Genomic DNA, 23531 nt, shown 5'->3' with positions numbered 1-23531 from the left:
AACTTAACTGACACACAGCTTTCTCTTTTTTTTTTTTGGCTGCTCATAACGGGACGCACAATAAACTCCTCGTTAGCTTACAAACTAAATCCAAACTTGTGTATAGAGTTGGTGGGCGGGGCATAACATAATGTTGACAGAGTTGCGACCGTTGGTCATACATGTAAATACAACAAACATACAGTACCTCGGTGATGCTGCGTGGAATATTAGCTCTTCCAGGACTTGTTCCAGGGTTATGGAAGAACTTTTTCAGCACCCTGGGTGTCCTCTACGGAGTAGGCTCGTGGTCTTGTTCATCTGAATGACCTGTTGTGGTTTCTACCACGGAGGCCTCCTCTGTCTTGTCTCCAGCACGCCGGCAAGTCCAGCTCAAGTCTCGATGAAAGGGTGAGACGCCGCTGACAAATCCTGCTCGACTTGGCCGGCGTTTCCTCTACCAGTGCCACCCCAACGTGCAGCAATCTCTCGGGTTTCGTCTTTTTTTCGAAGTCGCTCGCTGAACGTAAAACCACGCCCATGATTCTCATGTTCTTTGCGCAAAAACTGCAACCGTCGTTGGGTTCTGTAACATTTGTTGTCTCACAGGAATCTCTCCATCAAACTTTGCCACAACACACCATACATGGACTCTTTTCCATCGCTCGGACTATGTCACCTTCTCCGTTGCTCTGATTTGGTTGTAGCGCTGTCCTGCTGCGTGCAGAGGGAATTTGAAAGGGGCACGGACCAAACATCTCGATGGTTTGCCAAGGTCTAGCCTTGGTCACTTTTTAAAAGTCAAAGCTTTCCAGCTTCTTAGTTATGCAGTTTCCTCTCTCCCTCCTCGCTCTGGTTTAGTGTCTTTTTGATCAAAAGAGAAATCCAACTCTTCATCTTCTTTTCCACTTAGCCCGTCCATCGAGGTCATCTTGACATGTCACGCTGTTTCTGGAGCGGAGGACGACTAACAGCGAGTTCACTTGCATCAGCTTGGAGGCACATGAGTGATGTGACATGTCAAGTGTTTGAGAAATGTCAGTAATTAAGAGTTAAAAACAGCGGCACGTCTGTCGTCACGTCTGTGTGTCCTCACATGCCCTCTTACACCACGATATGTGACGTACACAACATGAAACTATACAAGGTTTAAAGAATACAGAGACCTTTGCCATTGTTGTAATGTAACAAAGTACAAAATTCACGTGCCTGTATTTGAGTTTATTTATGTTTATTTATGCTTTTCCAGTCTTGATGAGCTACTTTAAACTACAGTTTTCACCCATTCACACACTGCAACATACAGTAGGGTCTTTTCTCAAGGACACATATAGACTTAGCAGAGGCAGGAATTGAACCCGGAGCCTTCCAGTTGAAAGACAACTCGCCCTACCACTGAGCCACCATGGCTCAATCCTCCCTTTTTTTTTAAAAAAATACTTTTACTTCTAAAACTTTAGTACATTTAATATCAGAAAATGACTTTTGATACTTAAGTACTGTAAATGTCATAAACTTAGACTTTTACTTAAGGATCAGCCCGTGGCCAAGTGGAAAGGGAACTTGGCTTGTAACCGGAGGGTCGCCGGTCCCTACCAGGCCAAAAGGGCTGGGGTACCCCTGAGCAAGGTACCCAACCCCCATTGCTCCCCGGGCGCTACTCCGTGTGGCAGCCCACTGCTCCTTATTCTAGGATGGGTCAAATGCAGAGAAATAATTTCCCTAAGGGGATTTATAAAGTATATATTAAAATTAAGTAATATTATTCCAAAAAAAAGTGACTTCAACTTCTACTAAAATCATTTTCTGGTGACATACTTGTACTTTTACTCAAGTATCACCTTTAAGGTACTTTATACAAGACTCATTTGATGATTTAGGTGGGTCAAAATATCAATTGTCGTCCTTCCTCGTGCAATACGACAATCTATACGATACATTTTAATGTCGGTTATTGTTTTTGTTTTTTTTGTTCCATAACGTGTCATAAAATGTTGAAATGAGGCCTTCTTTTGTCCACAGACCAAAATTAAAACTGAAATGGTTTCTTTCAAATGTGGATCAAAGAAGCCAGAACATTTTCATATTTAAGAAGCTCAAAAACTGATGTCAGGTTTTTCAGCCTTGTTTTACAAATGTGTCTCTGCCTCACTCTCTCAAGGACATCGTGGGTCAGATATATTCATTCTTGACTCCACTAAAAACAGCAGATATTACATCATGAACTTGACAATTAGAGATGAAGTGATTCATCGTCTCTTCCTCTGAGAGTCTCTGAGGGTTTGTTGGCATTTCAAGTTTGTACAAATGCATAAATATGTTGTAATGAAACCTTTTTCCCCGTCTCGTCCCTGTCTGTGTTTTCTTCAGGCGCGTTACAAACAGAGCCTGGATCCCACCGTGGACGAGGTGAAGAAGCTGTGCACGTCGCTGAGGCGGAACGCCAAAGAGGAGCGAGTCCTCTTCCACTACAACGGCCACGGGGTCCCGCGACCCACGGTCAACGGGGAAATCTGGGTCTTTAATAAGGTACGTCTCATAGATTAAAGCTGCAGTCTGTAATAACATAAAGAACAATCAATAAAGAACCCCAGTAATAATAATAATGATCATTAATAATCATATTTTACAACTATATCTGTATAAAAGACGTCACTGAGCTTTAAATCCCTTCACTTCATATATTTTTTGTCCGTAGACAAAAGTTTGTATCAAAAATACTGATTTTCTTTTCAACTTGGCTGGGGAAGTTTAAACTTGATCCTTGAAAAACCTGTTTAAGTCCAGCAGAGGGCGCCGTGAACGCAGCCTGGCCGACACTCGTGCTCTCCTCCTTCATTAGAAGAAGAAAACAGTGGGGGGCATTTTGTCGTTTTATGGCGATAATGGAGGACAGAAACGAGCTCAAATGTCCTCCTGAGTGGACAATCATGACACGGAAGCATAGCAAATAAATCTGCGGACTCTGCTGTTAGCTTAGCTGTTAGCACCTTGGGAGCTATATCTGAGTTGTGTAATATTTGTTTGAGCAAAATCACCCTTTTTGTGAAAAACTCACCCTAGAGGTGGTTTTAAAAAAAGTCAGTTTTAAGTCAGATTTAAGTCAGTTAAATCCATTTTATGCTACGTAAGGACTTTAAATGCTGAGTCAGGCTTTGATGCTAGCTTGTGTAGCTTCTGTTTACAGTGTAACTGAATCATTAGAATCAGCTCATTAAAAAGATTTGCTCACAGAATCAGTTCTTCCTGCATGATTCCGGCAGTGCTGTTGCTAAATACACCAGAGATTTAAGACATTTCCTTTGCTAAATGTTGGGGATTAACGCATGTTTTCAGTGATTTTTAAGTCTTTTTAACTGATCAATAGTTCGGTATTGTTCGCTTTGATTCTTGTGTCGGACGTCGCGCTCGTGACTCTTCCACTGACGACACTCTCTGACCAATCAGTGACCAGCAGTCTGTTGACGGCACATTTTAGTATCGCCTCAGCTCTAAAAACCCAGCAGGTACCAGGTACTGTCACTGATGGAAAAGCAAGTGCTGGAACTGTGTGGTGGAAAAGCGGCATTAGGCTCATGTTTGGTTCTCCTGTGGTCAAAAAACTGATGCTAAATAAATGAGCGTGTCTAGAGGTTCCTTGTGGTCATCATTTCTCGGGGCGAAACATTAAACCACAGCTTGTGTGGAGGCTTGTGTGATCCCACAGTTTAACTCCACCGCGGAGCCGAGAGTCAACGGCACGCGAATCAAGCATAAAATGTGAGGTCGTTCACAGCCTCGCACGATAAGTAAGCACCCACTCACAGTGATGCACCGCCGCTGTCTGGCCTGAACCGTCGCCTCCTTGTCCCCAGCACACCCTCGGGTCTAATGCCCGCCTCGTTCTCTCTCCTCTCCTCTTTTTTTATCTCTGCATTTTACTTCTCGTGCTTGTTTTTTTTTTTTCCTCCTCCAGTAAAAACCCGGCTGTGGTGTCACTGCCGGTTCAAACGCACCATCAGTGTGGAGAACTCAATTTTCTATTATGTATTAAGTATTAACACCTTCCTGGAAGCGTGGTTGCCAGATTCTTGATTATCATCCTTTTTTCACAGCCCCGTCCTCCTGCTCACACTCTCCATCAAACAGATGACTAGTTAATAACTGAACACAAATCTTAATAAAAGCAATTTACCAGCGATAACATGACATGCCTTTGCTCTGATGTTCTGATGTCTCACACTGACAACCCCCCCCCCCCCATGTCTTCCTGCAGAACTACACCCAGTACATCCCACTGTCCATCTACGACCTGCAGACGTGGATGGGGAGTCCGTCCATATTCGTGTACGACTGCTCCAACGCCGGGATCATCGTCAAGTCGTTTAAACAGTTTGCTCTTCAGAGAGAGCAGGAGCTGGAGGTGGGCAGCCGCACGCACACACACACACACACACACACACACTCACCAGACTATAAACCAGGGTATGTAGTGTATATTGAAGTATCCTCACCTTAATCTTAACCCTAATTTTAACCCTTAAACCAAGTCATTTTAAGGTGTGATGCAAAATGTCCTCAATTCCCGCGTTTTATAAGGTTTTGTTTATTTTTGTTCCTCATAAAGATGTACAGTGTGTACAAGGGCACACACACACACACACATACACAGTGACTGTCATGCTTTGTGCTGCAGTAGCATAGGAATAAGAATAAGAGGTCGGTGCCTGGAAAACACAAACAGTCTGTTGGTATTTGTGAGTTATTCGTGACAAAGAGGCTGATTTGTAACATGCAAATACTAAAAACAGCACACACACACACACACATGCATCTCTGCAGTATTTATGAAGGTGATGTAAGTGTTGGCAGAGAGTGGAATCATGATTCTCAGCTTGAATTTATCTCAAGCTGATACAACCAGTGGTGCCCACACACACACACACACACACACATGCAGAGAGAGGGAGAGAGGCTACACCCATACTCCCATATATTCTCCCCACATGACACTGAAAACTGGATTATCTTCTCTGTGTTTGTTTAAATAGTTCGAGAAGAACCTCTGGTCACAAGTAGCGGTGTCACGATCTCGACCTGCGAAAGCAAACGTGGAATCTAGGATTCAACCACGCCCCCAAAGGCATTGTAGCCGTTGTAGCGCGACTACGCGATAGCTCCTCCCCTCTAACCTGAACTTACAGTAACCATGGCAACTGCTGATTTGGAACTTGAATATTCTAGTGCAAGTATTTTGCGTTTGCGTGTAAACTATTTCATGAGCGGAGCGCGTAGCAAAGCACAGGACGTCTCCACGTGCATCATCAGTTACGTAGACGTAACTACGGCAACAACCCCGTCAACACAGACGACACCTCTGTCCTCATTTGGAGCAAGAACTTCCTGAAACATTCACCTCGCGCTAATAAAGCCATAACTACAGCTACAGACGTGTTTGTAGCCTCAGGCATGTGACCTCCTTAATGCAGATTGAGGGACCTTAAAGGGCCACTTCACCCAAAAAATATTTTTTTTTTTTAACTCAGTTCCAGAGATAAATGTGTTATTCAACCCTCTGACAGTGGATACGTGTCTCATTTCCACTGCAACAGAGGAAGTTGGAATTGATAAAAATAAATAAAACTGGCAAAATGTCGACTTTAAAGTCACTTCCTTTAAAGGAAATAAAAACCCTACACTGCTGTAGTGTTTCTGTCAAGTTTTATAAGGAAAAGATCTGGAAAATAGAATAGAATGTTATACAATGTGAATTAAACAAACACTGATTTTAAGTTTGTTCTTCATTTGACCAAGTGGGGAAAAATTAAGTGAAACCGCCCTTTAACAACAGAGCTCCACGACTCTCTAGGACTTCTCTTCTTTTTACGCTTAGTTTACAACTGACATGATCCCAGACTTAACTAGACAAGTCAAAGAATGGCAGAAGACATCGATAATCGAATCGTGACCGTAAAATCGACACACAAGTCAAGAGAAACAATGACGACAGAATGAATTCAGTCAAAGTTATCATACAGCAAACCCTTGTTTTTTTCCAAAGTAGTGTATTGCTTGTCTACGCCAAACACAAGGGTGGTGTTTTGAGAGTTCCGTGGATTTACCTCGACTCGTGTCCGTGTGGAAAGCCTCTTATGGGATCTGAAACGCTGGATGACTGCTGTCACCAGACCAGGATTTATGCATCTTTAAAAGAGAGTAGAGGAATGTTACCACACACACAGAGAGAGAGGGAACTCCCAGACCAAGTCTTCTGAGTATTTCCTCCTCTTTCCTCCTCTGGCTGTGGCATGTAATGTGAATTTCTAATAAGACGACACTGTCATTCATCTCAATTATTAACAGAGAAGTTTCAGCAAAGACTATATTAGCTGAGAAATGACAGAGAAGAGATGGAAAAGAAGAGAGTGGTGCACAGAGGCAGCAGTGACTCCTGTGAAATCTGTGTTGACCGGTTCATGTGAAGGTGAAGGCAGCGGACAAACTGCTGAGCTGCTTCACTGTCTGACAGAACTCGACACTCAAACTCCAGGTCCTGACACAGCTGCTCCTTCACTGATCACGTCAGGACTGTTTGAACTGGGCTGGTTCCTGCTCTATGGAAACTGACATATTCATTGTTTTTAATCCATAAACTAGTCCTGGACTCTTGGGTTTATTCTTGTATTTTAATCTCCTTAAGGCACAAATCAACAAACCTCTGTTTGTTTACTTTTTACCTTTTCATTAACAGATATACATCTGATTCAGGACCGTGTGCTGAAGTGACACAAGTCTGACTTGAAAATCATTGATGATCAGATTTCTGTGTCCACACTGCGCTGGAAAAAAAAAAATCTAATACGACAAATCTGATTTGAAAATCTGAATTGATTATTAGATTTCTTTTTCCACACTGCTGAAAAAAAATCTAATCTGATTTGAAAATCTGAATCAGATTTCTGTGTCCACACAGCACTTAAAATTAGATGCAACACATTTTGACCTGACAATTCTGAGTAGAAAATCTGATCAGATTTCTGTGTCCACACTGTGCCTTAAATTAAAATACAGCAAATCTGATTTGAAAGTCCTAATTGCTGATCAGATTTCTGTGTCTACACCAACTGCGCTGAAAAAAAGAACAGATCTAACAAATTAGAATTCAAAATGATGTGTTTTCTATGTCCACTTTGCACTTAAAAAAATAGATGCAACAAATCTGATTTGAAAGTTGAATTTTATTATCAGATTTCTGTGTCCACACTGCGCTAAAAAAAATTCTGATCTGACAAATTTGAGTTGAAAGTCAGATTTTATCAAATTTCTGTGTCCAGAAAAAATTTGATCTGATGAAATCTGATATGAAAGATTTCTGTGTCCACACTGTGCTATGAAAACAGGAAGAAATCTGTGAGTCACTTCAGTCTGTGGTAATGTGAACTAAGCTGCAGAGTGGGTGATTCACCCTTTGTGAGGAGCAGTGGTTGGATCTTTGGCTCTCACTTTTCTTCATGAAGTGTCCCTGGGAAGCACAATGAACCCGACGGCTGCAGCATTACAATATGAATGGGAAGCACATGTCTATAAATAGAGGCACTGTGTGAATGGGTGAATGTGATTTGTCTTCTTTGAAAAGCACTGTAGATGTATTACATTAACCATCTAATTGCGTATAAAGCACATAATGGAACTGATTAGATACTGACTTAAAAATTCACACTTAGCCACATAAAGTGATGATCAATAGTGAACTTGTAGTTTAGAGTTCAGAGAGTTTCTGGACTCTGAACTGTTTTTTGGGGGGGTTCGGCATTTCATTATAATAATACTTTAATAAAGCTTTTTAGACATGTTACTGAAACCAAACAGCATTGTTAAAAAATCTACTTGCCAGTAAGTAAGCTATAGTGTTTGTTGTGCATTATTACTTTGTTTTTACTTAACCCTCAGGCTTGACTTTAATTTACTACTCTCTTAAGTCATTAGAGGACAAAAATGTCCATAACGAAGCCTAAGGATTAAACAAAGTTATGTGTTCTGCCTCAATAACTAGTAATATCTTGTATCAATATTGGCTAATATGACTCAACTGGCAGTATTTAGTCATGTGATGAATGGAGCTTGAAACAAGACTTTTCTTCAGCATTTTGTTATTTAAGTGCAATTCTGCTCCGAATTTAGCTTCAAACCCTGGAGGTGAAGTTTTATAAGACATTACCAAAAGCATACTGGGGGCCAATATTAAGCACGATTATAGGTATGAGCATTTTATTTTAATAATCACCAATTTTATGTTTAGCTGTTTACGCAGAACACCTCCCTGCCAACATGGTCTCTAAAGTGTCTAAACAAGACTTTTCTATGGTATTTTGTCGTTATTTAGTTCCAACTTCAGCCTCAAGCCTTAGCAGTTGTCACTGTAAGGTGAAATATTCTGTTTGGCTGTGGCAAGAACGGACAAGTACAATATGTGCACTTTGGTAGCAGGGCAGAGTGAGCGCTCTGGGGGCATTAGCTGAATGATTGCACAGAGGTGCATGCTTCGGGGGGGTTTGACTGCCGTGTTTCAGCAGGGAAATAAAAGGAGGCGGAGGCCCTCCGGTTATAAATGCAGGAGACGTTACATCACATCCATCCATAGGCAGTTTCACTTTTCCACCTGAGTGCTCACCCACGCGTACAGGAAGGGTTTAATGGGGAAGGGTAATGGAAGATCACGGTGGAGGTGTTGACTTTCAGAGATTTGTTGAATCATTCAGGAGATGATGCAGATGGGGAGTCCCCCCCCCCACACACACACACACAAATCCCCCTTTTCTTAACACTGTACGTCATGGGTGGTGGTTCCGTTCCCAGGAACACACACACACACACACACACACACACACAAAGGCCTGTCAGCCATTTTCAAACTCACACTTGTGAGCACGACAGGCTCGATGTCATCGCAGCGAGTGTGTGATGTGATGTAGAGAAGCAGGGGTGCAGATGAAGAAAAGAGCATGAAAGGAAGGAGACAAAGGAGGTGAAGATATCACATGAAAGGAGGAGGAGGTGTTTTATCACTCCTCCACAGCCGCGTGTCAACCTCCTCCCTCACTCCATTCATTCTGTCAGTCACTCATTCATAATCTGTGTGTGTGCGTCTGAGTGCTTCCTTTTAAATATCTCATCACTTCCTGTCTGCACTCAAAAAACATGGCCACTGCATTAGCACTGGAGAGGAAATGTATGTATGTGTGTGTGCTGTTGCATCACATTGTTTAAAGTAAAAGTAGTAAATTAGAGTCAATTTAACTCTTTATTTTTAACTTTCAGTCTTGTGTTTGTCCCTCCAATCTTTGATGGCTTAAAACCAACACTGGCAGCGTTAAGTTTTTCCTGCCAACATGGTGGAGTCACGTGATGTTTGGAGCTCTGTTGTCGATCACACGCAAAACACATTTTAACTCGCAAAACACATCCAGAAAAGTTTTAAAAAAATCTATTTTTCCAACATTTTTACTTTTAAAATGTAAAGATGGGTTAATTGATCATTATTTTACTGAAACCTTACAGCACCTTTGCTTTCATATTGCTCTACTAGCTCTACTAGCTAATCTATTTTAAGTAAGTTTGTCTGTTTTTACGTCACTTTAATTTACTTCCCTCTTAAGTCATTAGAGGACATAAATGTCCGTGATGAAGCCTGAGGGTTTTGAGCTCTAAACAAGACTTTTCTACAGCATTTTGTTACAAAAACCATACTGGGGGCCAATATTAAGCGCTTTGCTGATTATTGGTATGAGCGTTTTATTTAAATAATCACCCAATACTTTGCATGTTGCATGTAAAGATGGGTTCCTTGATTATTATGTCTTTCAAAAACTGGCCCTGCTACTGCTTCTCTCTCTCCTGACCTGGATACTTCTGAAATCCCTCGCTCCTTCTTGCACAATTAGTCTCATAAAGCAGTATCGCTTAAGAAAAATTAATAAATAAATAAATAAACAAAAAAAAAAGCAGCAGCAGTTAAACAGCTTCCTGATTATCCCCAGTGGAGAGGAGAGAAAAGCAAGCTGCCACAATTTTCATGATAATTTGTGAGATTACAATATGCTAATGTGATAATTATAACGACTGCTTTGGCATTAATCAGCTGCTGCTGCTGCTGCTGCTGCTGCTGGCAATGCTCTCGCATTTACCGTCAGAATTACTGCGGCGTTGTTTGCCCACAGTTCCTTCGGGAGGCGGTGTTTGTCAGGTCGACACCGCAAGGAGGTTTTTCTTTTTCTTTTTCTTTTTTTTACAAACACGCTGCTTTATTTGGGATTTCTATCTCTGCGAGAGAGTCGGCACTTTTTTCCCCTCCTCGGGAAAACGAGAAAAACAAGGTTATGAACCGCTGTCGGTGAGGATTTGGCACGCGTCCATGTGCACAGCCACGACCGGGCTCCCGCTCACACCTGCAAGATTTTTCAAAGAGAGATGAAACATGCATGATGATAGGGAATAGAAACACATGTACAGTCGCACAGAGAACCCCCCTCCTATTAATTAAGAAGACTCCTCAGTATTTTTAATACCATGGTTTATTCATGCGTGTGTGCAGAGCCCCTTATAGAGCAGCAGAACTGTAAATACATCATGTCTCACACTGAGATCTGAGACTCTGCTGCTGCTGCTTCACCTCCGCCACTTATTATAGAGTCAACTAACGAGTTATTGGACGAGCACGAGTGTGAAGGCCGTGCTGTATATACAGGAGCAAGGAGACATTACATAAATCCACAGAGCCTCCCACTCCCACTCCACACGGACCTTTTTTTCTTTTCTTTTTTTGATGAGCTGAACTGGATTGAACACACACACTGAATCAGGTCTTGGCAGTTTTATGAATAAACCACTTTATTTTTCTGTTGCTTCGTTCTTCACGCCCTGTGTTTCTGTGTTTCTGTTCTCAATGGGTTCCCACGGGTCCTTGACATCCTTGAAAGTTTTTCAATATTGCCCTAAATAGACATGGTGTCATTGAAAGTGCTTGAATTTTGTGCCAGAAAGAAGTCCCTCTTGTTTGTTGCGACGCCACCTACTGTGTTGTTCATGTACGTAGACTAGGCCTACGCAGGACACATCAGTGTTTCTCTCCGCCGTTGACGTGAGATTCCTTGCAGAACAACAATGAGCGAGTAAAGTTAAGCAAAGAGAGCGCAAATGACGATGTTCCAAGATCTCTGTCTCACCAAAGACAAATTACAAAGACTTTGACCAAGATCCCAAGGACAATCACTTGTCCAGATGCTGCAAATCAATAAAAGTGGACGCCATCATGGATGAAGACGCTCTTACAAGTTGTCCTCCTGTCTTAAGCTGTGTCAGCATATTCGGTCCTTGAATTTAAGGGAACTGGTTCTTGAAAAGTCCTTGAATTTGATGTCAACCAAGGCCTGGCAACCCTTGCATTTCCTTTACATCATTCTCAGGCTTTCTCGAAGTATTGATAATAAATCCACAAACTTTCCTTTGTGATGTGGAGCAAAGAAACCAGAAAATATTGACTTTTAAGAAGCTAAAAAATCTGGCAACTTGTTTTAATGATAAAACCCCCCCACAAATAATTAATAATTTAATAATAGGTTAATAATTGATTGCCACTCAAGATCATTTGTTGTATTGTTTTCCCGTCTAATTAACAACAGAGGGTTCTCATCGATCGCCTCGGGTCACATGGTGTTGTCAGGTGCTGACTCTGCAGCAGCTTCACTCGTGTAGCTCTACTCTATCACTGTCTGTACAGTGCAGCTAAAGTTCCCCTGTACTGTATGTCTTCACGTTTTATGTTTACATATGGTTACGTAATTGTGCAAATATTGATTCCCAGGTGCCTGAGAGTTCGTGGAGTCCTCACTCAACTCGACTCCTCCTGCTCAGCCTACGAGTCTGTAGTTTTAGTTCTCGAAGCAGCTTTTTATCGTAGCTGCTAACAGTGGACCATCTCAGGGATTTTACAGTTACAAAAACCTAATTTATGGTCAAATAATTGAGGTTTGATATCGATTTTAATTGTATTTTTTTAACATACTGGCTAGGTGTGGGAATCACACGGTACCTCCCAATACGATACGCGATCTATGACCGTCGGTCACTTCTCTTGAAAGTGGGCAATGTGTCGTGATGCGATACGCGACACATGGACCACGATACCAATAATATCACGATACAACGTTTCTGTGACGATCAATATATCGCGAGACAACCGTACAGTGAAACATCACGATATTAAGATTAAGATAGCTTTATTTATCGAAAACGGCGTTACAGCAGCTCAACAATAGATAATAAACAAACAAACAATATACAAGTAAGTAATACAAGTAGGAAGGAAATTATTTACATATATATATATATATAAATATAAGTATAAATATAAATATACATATGTAATAAGGTGCAGTTTCTCTCTGTGGTAAATTATGTCCAACTGAAGAAAACAAAACATTACCGTGAAAAGTTAAAAGGAAGGAAGACAGAGAACAAAGCAAATGAAGTCTTTGTCTTATAACGTGGACGGAGCGTCTCTTAATGTAGCTTTCTCCACCATTATCCCGCTGTAAAGTTTCCCCTCATTCATTCAAGTAGCACCACCGTGAGGAGACATGAAGTAGTGACGCCCGTGAAGTGAAACTTACTTAATTTATGGCGCCTTAATTAAATAATTGTTAAAATATCGACATTTGCCCTGGAGGAAGGTGATGATACAGTATATCGATGATATACCAAATTGATATTTTCACCCACCCCTAACATCGGCACCTCCTGAATTCACTTTTTTTTGTCCGATACGATATAATAATCTCGACTACCAATGTGATATCTGTCCTATACAGTCACTTTACATTTTTTTTTAAACTATAAATCTGTTAACAATACATTTAGCATGTAGTCATTTCAAGAACAGTGTCTCACAAAGACATAATTTTTGCATTTTGTGTCCTGCATTGGAGTTTTCTCTTTACGATGTCTAAATCCAGTGATTTTCTCAGCTCAACTGTAGTTTAAACAACTAGAAATAAAAAACAATACAGCAAAATTCAACGATATCAATGATCAATATCAAAGAAATGTTTCGTGTTGAAAATCCAAAAGCACTTTAGTCTGTGAAACAGGACACGTCAGATTGGAGGACATGTCATCAAAAAACTCTTCACAAACAAGGACTCCTGGTTTTTCAGTTGCAGAACAGCTGATGCTGTTGTTGCGTTATCGAAAATGATTCGGCAGAAAAAAAAACCCCACTGAAGTCAAGTGAAGTGAGCACACAGATTCACACTTCCTTAAAATAGAGGCTTAAGTTTCGCACAAAAGAGGCAATAAAAATAATAATGATCATAATAATCTCCCTTTAATTTCTCACTGAGTTTTTACCCCGGGCAGCAGAATGAAAGAAATGGGCCATAACAGTCGGAGATGATAAAGCAAAGTCCTGGATCACTGCCGGCATTAAAGCCCAAAGCTCATTAAAGTCTATTTAGTGAAAAGACAAACCACAGTGAACTCCCTGCAAACAAATCAGCAGTACAACAACACGATAAGCACATAAATAGTCACAAGCTCCAAATATAATTAAAGTCCCACATCAAAATCAAAGCCCTCTCCCGTTCATCATGTTTGTTGGTATTGACTGATCCGTCAATCGGCCGCAGTAAAACCTGCTCTCAGAACCGAGCGGATGACAGGTTTGTTTAGGACGGCAAGCAGGAGGACAAATGTCCTCCTTGGGATCAATAAACTATCACATTATCATGACGTTATCACAATGTATGCGTCGGTTGCAGTGTTTCTACCTGGAAGTACTAAAGTGGTAAAGCTGGAAAAAAAAGGGACTCAAATATTCCATAAGCAGCCACATTTTTTCTGCAACAGGACAAAAAAACAAAGATAAAACACTTTAATGGCTCGTCTCATGCTGCACAGAACAAAGCCAAGAGTTGAACTTGAGATTTTAAAATTTGAATATGGTAAACACAATTTAGTCGCTTATGAAGATCATAAAAGAGCAGCTCTGCGACGGTCGACGTTCAGGTGTCTGTCTGTCTGTCGTCTTCTCTTTCTTTGGCTTCTCCGCCACAGCGGATCATCTGCCTCCATCGTGCGTCTATCTATCGCATAACCCTCCAACGGTTTGCTCGACAGCCTTCAAACTTGGCAGGTGACTCCCTAAGGGCACCAGTGTGTGCAGTGCCGACTTTGACGTCGTTTGGATAAGAAATGCAAGAGGTGTTCCGTTCGTTTTGTGCAGTTAGCGACTACTAGCAACTGGGTGGTATGACCACAGATGTATTTTGCGGTATTTTTCAAAAACGTTAAATGGATTATTGATACTCAAAGAAGTTTTTTTCTGCTAAAGTCGTCCGAGTAATCGCTCATGTTGCTGCTTCCAACAACAACCTAAGCCTAACAACACTAGCAGTAAATCGTTGTTTGCTCCTCCATGCCGAGAGGAACCAGGCCAGCTGAGGTGGTCCGGGCATCTGGTTAGGATGCTTCCTGGTCAGGGAAGGGTCCTGGTCATGCCCTTCCCCAGGAGTAGACCTCGGGGGCCGGCCCAGGACATGCTGGAGGGATTATATCTCTTTGCTGGCCTTGGAACCCTTTGGGATCTTCCCGGAGGAGCTGGCAGACGTGGCCTGGGGAGAGGGGTGCAGTCTGGGCTTCCTTGCTAAGGCTAGTGCCCCCGGAACTCAGACCCGGATCTGCGGAAGAGGATGTCAACATTGTTTGGTCCACGTCAGACTTTTTAAACCTCCCCCAAAACTGCCAAACATAAGTCGCAGCTTGTCATTTTGGTACAACTTTGTCTTTGTCGTCCTGTTCTACCGTTTCAGTTTCCGAAGCTACCCAACACCTACTGTCAGTGAAGCCCTTAGCATGAGTTTGGGTGGTGCAGCAGTTAGAAGTGTCCTCCCTTGAACAGTGTAGCAGTGTTTGAATTTCACTGTGTTTTTCATTCAGAAACAAATTTCCTTCCTGGATCACCTGTCTGATCCTTCTGATTTGTGAACAGACACGAAAGTCACAGACATGGAGGAGGAAAGCGAGACGGAGGAGGTCTTACAGTATATGAAAAATTCATATCATAAAAGTTAAGTCAAGTCCACTTTTAAAAACAACCAAAGTGCTTTACAGAGTTAAAGGCACATAAAAAAAACACAAAAGTAAAATAGTTTAAATAATAAAATGGTACAAATTTAGGTCGGTAAAAGAATAAAAAAGGTTTTTTTCAGTATGAACCAGTCTACCACCCCGCACTGTGCACTAGTATGGTTTAATGGCTGTGAGCTCACTCTGGGAGAAATGCATGAGTGTCTGGTCCCCGGGAAATCTGTCACTGAAATTTCACAAGTGATGAAACAAAGTGGAGACTCTTCTCTGTCGGAAAGTTTGTGGTTTGGGAGACTGAGTGAGTGACGGGGAGACGCCAGGTGTGATGAGATGAACACAAACAGGCTTGTGTAGGTGGTAACGTGGTGCTAATTAGCGATGGCTCGGTGCCACTTCTTCTCGTCTGATACCGGTGTCACGACCTCGAGGATCTCCCCACACGCCGCAGTCTGACAGAGTTGTCTTTGTGTCTTTTGAAACGACCGAGCTGTTAACAACACATTTGTGCTGATGCATTTACCACCTAGTCATAATAATAATAATAACAAGCAGCCATTTCAAAAACATAATGTTCCAACTGGGTAACAATATTCTGCAACTATAGAAGGAGGAGTAAACAGCGCGCACATTTTCACAGTCTGTGTTTGGTGAAGTTTTTTGCGTGGCAACCGAAACATCAAGATTTTGACTCGATTTTTGGCCGCCACAGTATTGGATGTTTTGCAAATGGAGATTTCTTTATTTTTTGAGGATTCCACTCGCATGTGCTGTGCTTGACCATCTGTTTTCCTTTAAATGGGAACACAATTTACAAAAATGACATCATGTTCTGTTGAAGAAGAGCTGAAACTCACGGTCAAAGTCATTAACCGTGAGGAAGTAGATGCTGAACAGAGTTTTTTACTTTTAACAAGCAGTGGAGTCGCCCCTGGTGGCTGTTGTGTATATTCGCTCTTCCTTATCAACTTCACTGAGGAAAGACTCCGTAAGACTATTTTCCAGACATCTGATCCACTGACTTTGACCAATAGTGTACCACAAATCCCAAACTCAAACTTGCATTAAATATTCTTACTTTTAAGAACTAAAGGACAAATATTTCATCCTTTTAACCTCTGTCGTCGTCCATCTTTATTCTCCTGTGTATTTTCACCGCATATCTTTTGGTATCCGATGCAAACGATTTCGATACTTGCTCTGATTCTTCCGTTCGTGTCATTTCCATCACATCACATTACACTACACGATTCTGTCCTCACGCGCCAATGACAGTTAAATGGTTAAAACACAGTAAAAACAACCAAATCCGTGCTATTTCATGAACATATCAGGCACAAATATAGACTCAGCGGCAGGTAAATTAGATAGAATCTAAAGTCGAGGCTGTAGCATGACGCTGTTGTACGGTTGTGATGACAATGAACGACAACACAACAGACAACAATGGAGGACATTTTTTGTTCCTGCTCAGTTTGTGGCCGGTTTGTTTCAACAAGACATCAAGCGGCGTTGAAGAAACAACTGACAATCAGCTCATTGTCTCCACTCTTATCGTATCGTAGCGTTATTCTGGTGTCACAAATGGAAAAGTAGGAGCTGTTTCTTTTGGTCTTATTCCTTATGCAAACTGAACCAAACCACTTTAAATTGCAGCCTCTGTGTCGTGTTTCAAATTGCGATTCCCCTCTAAAAACTGTTCATTTTCAAGCCTCACTAATGAACATTAAACAAACGCCGTCTGTGTTGTGTCCCCTCAGGTGGCGGCCATCAATCCGAGCCACCCCCTGGCCCAGATGCCGCTGCCCCCCTCCATGAAGAACTGCATCCAGCTGGCAGCCTGCGAGGCCAGCGAGCTGCTGCCCATGAACCCCGACCTGCCCGCCGACCTCTTCACCTCCTGCCTCACCACGCCCATCAAGATCGCTCTCCGATGGTAACGTTGGCAACTTTCTCTCTCGCTTTGTTTCCCGTCTGCCGCAGCTTCTGTCGCGGGTTTCTAACGACACATTAAAAAAGCCCTCAGATTGCTGTTGCACCTGCCACAGTCAGAATATGTTTCCAAATTCACTTTGACGTGATGCGGAGGTTGAAGTTCTTGTCACCTCGCTGACAATGTTTTTCCGCTAATGAAGCCAACCAGGCTTTAAACGGCAGGGGGAAACTTTAGATTTCTGCGCAGGGTTCTGCTTTTCAGAGAAACAAAAAGAGTTCAAGGAAGTTCTCTCTCGTCGTGATCTGCTCAGTCTCCATGTCGCTTTGAAATCCTCTGGATGGAAAAACCCTGCTTTGACATTTTCATAAAAAGAACTTTGTTCAAGGATGTTAATAATGCGCTGGTGTAATTCAAAGGTTTTAATAATAACATTGAGGCTGAATTGAGCCTGTTTTATTATGTAACTTTTTAACTTTTTGTTTGTCTAAAATGATTGGAACGGACATTTTCCCTGTCACTGAGAGGAACCCATAAGGGCCATTAATTCACAAAGCCTGTTAGCGGCGGGTCGGATCTTTGTGTTCACGCTCCCGAGGATGAGAGCAAACATTATTCTGAGCTCTGAGCTTATTCTCTGCTCAATATTCGGCCGTGATGAGAAATATTCAGCCATGATATGAAATGTAAACCACAGCGGAGCAGAGACGCTGATCCCTGCAGAGCAAAAACCTGAGGAATATTCAAGCAACAGTGACTTCAGACTACTTTTTCTTCATGTCATGTTGCAGAATTATATCACGTATTGTTCGACACAAACACGCGCGTCATAAAATACAAGATCACACAGAGAGCACAGACCTCCACTCTGGATCCGTACAAAACTTTACCTGCTTATAGCTCTCGCCCTCTTACATAAACATGGCAAAATCCATCCTGATCTATTCAGATGTAGCTTTATGTAGATAAACACATCTGAACTTGTTCAATGGGACTGAACCATGTAATCTGTAATCTGGATCAAATGCAGATGAAACTAAGTCCCTGATCCTGCTATAAGTGATTTTTATGACGTCATCAGTGGGTTCTTACGGAAGCATAGAACTGTCAGAGGAGAGAAGAATTGGAGCCGTTTCTCATTATAACAAGATCGTTTTTGTACCTTGAAGTCGATCAGTATAATTTCATCCTCAACTGAAGGATGAACCCAGAGACCCTAAGCCTTTTATTTTTAACTGTATAAACTGTTTTAATACACAGTTAGCTCGTACCTCTACAATCAAACTACGATTTGCATTCAATAAACCTCACAAGTACACACACACACACACACATTCACACAAACCATGATGTTCAAAATGACTCAAATCTCCCAGAATCTCCCAGACATGCAGATATAAAGTGTTTTTGGCTGTTTTGTGATATTCAGTGATTGTAGCGAAGCCTCACATCACTCACCTGCTCAGATTCAGTCTCTATCTGCAGTGAACCTCGTCCCCGTGGTGCTGCTGTTAATCCTGACTTACCTGCGCTGCTCTTTGCATTTTAATGACTTGAATTCACTTTGCACACATTAAAAAGTCACAGGATGATTTCACAAAAATGTTCATCTAAAAAAAAAAAAAAAAACATTTCAAAGAGGAGGAGGATAACTTTTTTTTCTTCTTCTCCTTGAAAGCGTGTTAGCGAGGATGACAGCTCGCCTTCGGAAGGCGTCCGGCGGCGAGCGCAGTGTTTCTCCTCTGCCATAAACGCTGAAGGGTTTCGTTTATCTTCCTCCGCTCTAAATCCACAGCCCGCTGTGACCTTCACCATAATGAGGTCTCAGTGTTTTTGCTATTAATATTGATATTTCACACCATCATTCCATTTTGGAGAATAAGTTAGGAAAAAAAAACAATCTGCTGGATAATATAGACCTAGCGCTAACACCCTCTATCTTCTCAGTGAGGACTCAGTTTAGTTTATTTTCTCTTCAAGTATAACTAAACCACATTTTTCAGGGGTAAACCAGTAATGTTATTTGGTGATTTAGGTGAAATTATACATGTGATTAAAAAAAAAAAAATGGTGTATCTACTGCCCTCTCTGGTCAAACACAAGCTACTGCATTCAAACTTTGCCATTGTCAGGGTTTCTTAGTCAGCCGGCACACACTTTCATCAACCTCTTGTCCAATCAGTGTGAGGCTTGTTGTCTCAGACTCCTCCACCTTTTAAATAAATGCTTGACCACACCCCCTGCACTGCTCCTCCCTCCCTCAGCTCTCCACCCACTTCTTGGCATTTATATAAATCAGACATTGGGTGGATTTTGCTCAGAAGAGAATGTTTAGTTTCCCTTAAATGAGTTTAAACATGTTGGTTGGTTGTTTGTTTGTTTGTTTGTTTGGTTGGTTGGTTGGTTGGTAGGTAATGAACTTGAAGGAATGCATTCCCATTTATATGAATGTGATAAGCTAATTAAATATGAATGTTAGAGCTCAGAACCAAAGCTTTAAAGAGAAAACATGGACTAAGAAACAATCTTTAAATGTGTGGAACGTCTGCCTGTTAATCAGATAACAGTCCAACAGTTCACTTGATAGGCCTCAATCTTGGCAGGCATGTCGCTAAGGACACCAGTGTGTGCTCTGCTGACTTTCACGTTGTTTGTATAAGAAATGCAAGAGATATCGGTAAAATTGTGACAGTTTCTTTTCAATATACACGGAAAAAACAAGCACATATTGAACGGGCACTAAACGTAATGTTGAAATTAGTCCAGATTGCTCAACTTAGAAACAAAAATAAGGTTTATTGTTATTCATAATTATTCATAGTAAACACAGTGTTCTGTTTTCCGTCTAAACACCAACAGCCACAACAATAAAACAGATGTTTTTTGTTAGTTTTGTCCTAAAAATCTCTTTGAGTTACATGTGTATTAGCATTTATTACCATGTATGAAACATTCTGTAGAAACACAGTATTCTTATGCACATAAGGTGTTATAATGCAGTGGATGGACTATTTGTGCAGTACTATAAAGTTTGGCTGCAACTCTTTATCTGTTATTATATCATGGTGTCGATTACTTTCCCGATCGATTACTTATTTGGTCCAAAAAAACGCAGAAAATGTTGATCAGTGTTTCCCAAGGAATTGTAGTGATTTCTTTATTATATGAAGCAAAGAAACCAGAAAATATTCACATTTCAGAAACTGCATTATAAAAAACCCCAAAACAACCGGCAACAACAAAAAAAAAAGACACGATCACATGTGTTATTAATGTAAACGGCAAGTAAAGCGAGGGGGTGTAAAAACTGGAGTCGGCCTTTCAGAAAGCTCTGCAGGGAAAGTCTTCTCCTTGAATCAGTCCACCCTTTAATACGTGACATCACTGAAACATGAGTTCTGTTTTCCACTTGTTCTCCAGTCCCAGGACTTGTCACTCGTGACTCTCCCGCTCGTAGCTCCTCTCCTGACTCTCGAGGTTCTCGTGTTCCCGTGGAGGGGCATCAGTGATTCTTCAGGTGCAGTCGAGTGCAGATGCCGCTCGGCGTCCTCCTCCTTCTCCTCCTCCTGTCAGGTTCGGTCGAGAATAACAATTTGACTGGGGAAGAATCCCAGTGCGCAGAAATCTCCCTGCTGGAATGAACATGGCAGATGTGACCTGCGTCTCCATCAGGCTGCACTTGGAAGACAACGCGGGTTCCTCTCACGCCTCCCTCCTCCGTCTGTGTTTGGTTATTTGCTGACGGGCCTGTCTGCTTATTATTTTCTAAATGAAGACGCCGCGCCTCACTGTGCTGGGTTTAATTTCACGCAGCCCCAGAGTGCGAGACGAGCATGGAGAAGTTACGAGTGGAGTGTGGCGGGGTTAGAGAGCGGGTGGGTGGGTGTTTGGAGAGATTCTCTGGTGTGCAGGCTTACCTTGGCTTTAAACCTTTAATTAGATGCACTGAGGGATGGGTGATGGGGTTTACAGAGGGTGAAAGAGGAATGAGTGGAGTGCATATGTACCTTTCATTGCTCAGCTGAGCAGAAAATCATTACTGACGGAGTGCCATCTTCAAGGGATTTCCCCCCAACTGCTGCTGCTGGAGGGAGGACAGGAAGTGAGCGTCTTTAAGTAGAGACACAGAGAACACAGGTGATATCAGGGGATCAAGCTGTGTGTCACGTTGCATGTATTTCATCATCATACAGTTCCAGCACAACTCGAGTCTACTCGGTTTGGTATCGTTTTCCATTACTGCAGCACGTCCTCAACGAGTGACTTGTAAAGCAGTGGTTTTGGGTGAAACTGAATCATTAGAATCGGCTCATTAAAAAGATTTGTTCACAGAATGGTTCAGTACTTCCTGCTCGAGCAGAGACAGTCAGTGGGATTTGGAATTATAAGTAGATTTTGGAACTTTAAGTAGATTTTGGAACTATAAGGAGATTTTGGAACTTTAAGAACATTTTGGAGATATAAGTAGATTTTTGAATTATAAGTAGATTTTGGAACTATAAGGAGATTTTGGAACTTTAAGTTCATTTTGGAACTATAAGGAGATTTTTGAATTATAAGTAGATTTTGGAAATATAAGTAGATTTTGGAACTAAAAGTAGAATATGGAATTATAAGTAGATTTTGGAATTATAAGTAGATTTTGGAAATATAAGTAGATTTTGGAATTATAAGTAGAATTTGGAACTATAAGTATATTTTGGAAATATAAGTATATTTTGGAAATATAAGTAGAATTTGGAATTATAAGTAGAATTTGGAACTATAAGTATATTTTGGAATTATAAGTAGAATTTGGAATTATAAGTAGATTTTGGAAATATAAGTAGATTTTGGAATTATAAGTAGATTTTGGAAATATAAGTAGATTTTGGAACTATAAGTAGGATTGTTATGTCTTTTTTAACTGATCTACAGGTCAGCATTGTTTGCTTTGATTCTTGTGTCAGACGTCGCGATCATGACTTCCAGTGATGACCAATCAGTGGCTGGCAGTCTGTCGGCGTCACATTTTGTATTATAATAAGCAGATATGGAAAAAACAAACTTATTACACTAAGTTTTTTTATATCATTTGATAGCGATATATTTCACGATATAAATTGCATCAATATTTCTGTCGAGCTTGAAGATTCCCCTTTTACTCTGTAGTGAAATGTCAAGATAGTGAAAAGGTTATTTTGGTTTAAATATTATTGTTTCTTTTTGTACACGCTGAACATGACAACTGTAGCACGTTCTGCAAATGAATGTAGATAAAAACCTGTTTTATCTACATTTATATAGTGACTCGTTTCTCTCATTGGCTGTTTGGGTAGTCGGTCAAAAGATGGATGAAATTAGTCTCTTTTCATTGATTTAGTTGTTATAGATGTATTTAAATGCTTTGAGTGAGCGTCTATGCCTTTTATTTCTTATTCTGTTAAATTAAATTGAAACGTCAATAAAAATTGGAGTCGATCTAGCAGAGCAGCGCCACCAGGAAGTTGCTTAATGTTGTACCAACATTTACACAATCTTCTACTCAGGATGAATAAATCAGTTTTTTTTCCACTCTTTTAGCGAGAGAAAAATCAGATTTCTGCTCAGCACCGTGGGAGTGCAGCACCAAACCAGAGTGCCACGGGCTGAAGGAAATGAAGTGAAACCCTGTTACGTTCGAGAAACGGAAAATATTTAAAGACCCTCGTCTCGGAACAAATTAGAAAGTGGGCACCCTTCTAATTTGTTTCCGAGCCAAGGGTCGTCAGCGTTCACCGCCGAGGCAAAGTGTGATTTATGAATTTTGGCTCCTCAAATGAAACTGATTTGATTTTTTTTTTTTTTTTTAAAGAGTCCAATTTAACCGCTCGAGAAGAACAGAAAGATTATCTTTGCACGTCACCTCTGTGATTCATCCCTTCACTGACTGTAAATCCGTGTGTTGAAGCTTCTATGCTTCCAATACTGCACCGACACCAGCAGCTCTGCACATGCACACCAGGCCCCAGGGGGCGCCGTGCTCGCCTGCATTCATAGTATCTCTGTGCGCTGATCTCATACATGGTGCATAATCATTAACTTAATGTATGTGAAATGTACACACACACACACACTGTCCTCTCATTACCAGCTTCTATAGGTAGCATGAAGATAATTAAGCCCTTATTCACAGCCTTAATACACATTTTCTTGGTATAATGAATTCCCTTAGCCCTAACTATTACAACTCTAAGCCCTAACCCTTAACTTAAACTTAATTCTAATCTTAAAATTTGCGTGTGTAGGGTTATCCCTAACGTTCAGATTTCAGCCCAAACCTCAACCAGTTCCTCAGAAACGAGGTTCTGCCTCAACAGGACCAGGTTTTGGTCTCCATGAGGACTACTGGTTCTGAGAAGGTCAGTGTTTATGACACAAAAAGAGATAGTACACACACTCTACACCCCTCTAACCTAAACCTCTAAACCGATGAACAGCTCCTTTAAGGTTTGACAAAAACATAAAAACCAGGTTAAAATGT

General features: G+C 41.3%; 1 protein-coding gene across 4 annotated transcripts in view; it reads left to right on the top strand.

The window, feature by feature from the left end:
• rptor (regulatory associated protein of MTOR, complex 1) overlaps positions 1-23531 on the top strand; it is a 207677-nt gene that overhangs the window by 67113 nt on the left and 117033 nt on the right. For all 4 annotated transcript variants that reach the window (XM_058640290.1, XM_058640288.1, XM_058640289.1 and 1 more), the window contains exons 5-7: positions 2350-2508; positions 4235-4381; positions 16857-17032. In XM_058640290.1, the coding sequence (XP_058496273.1) occupies positions 2350-2508; positions 4235-4381; positions 16857-17032 (482 nt within the window). The remainder of the gene's footprint in view (positions 1-2349; positions 2509-4234; positions 4382-16856; positions 17033-23531) is intronic.

Source organism: Solea solea, chromosome 10 (assembly GCF_958295425.1).
Source record: "Solea solea chromosome 10, fSolSol10.1, whole genome shotgun sequence".
Lineage (NCBI taxonomy): Eukaryota > Metazoa > Chordata > Actinopteri > Pleuronectiformes > Soleidae > Solea > Solea solea.
This window is presented reverse-complemented; position numbering and strand designations above follow the sequence as displayed.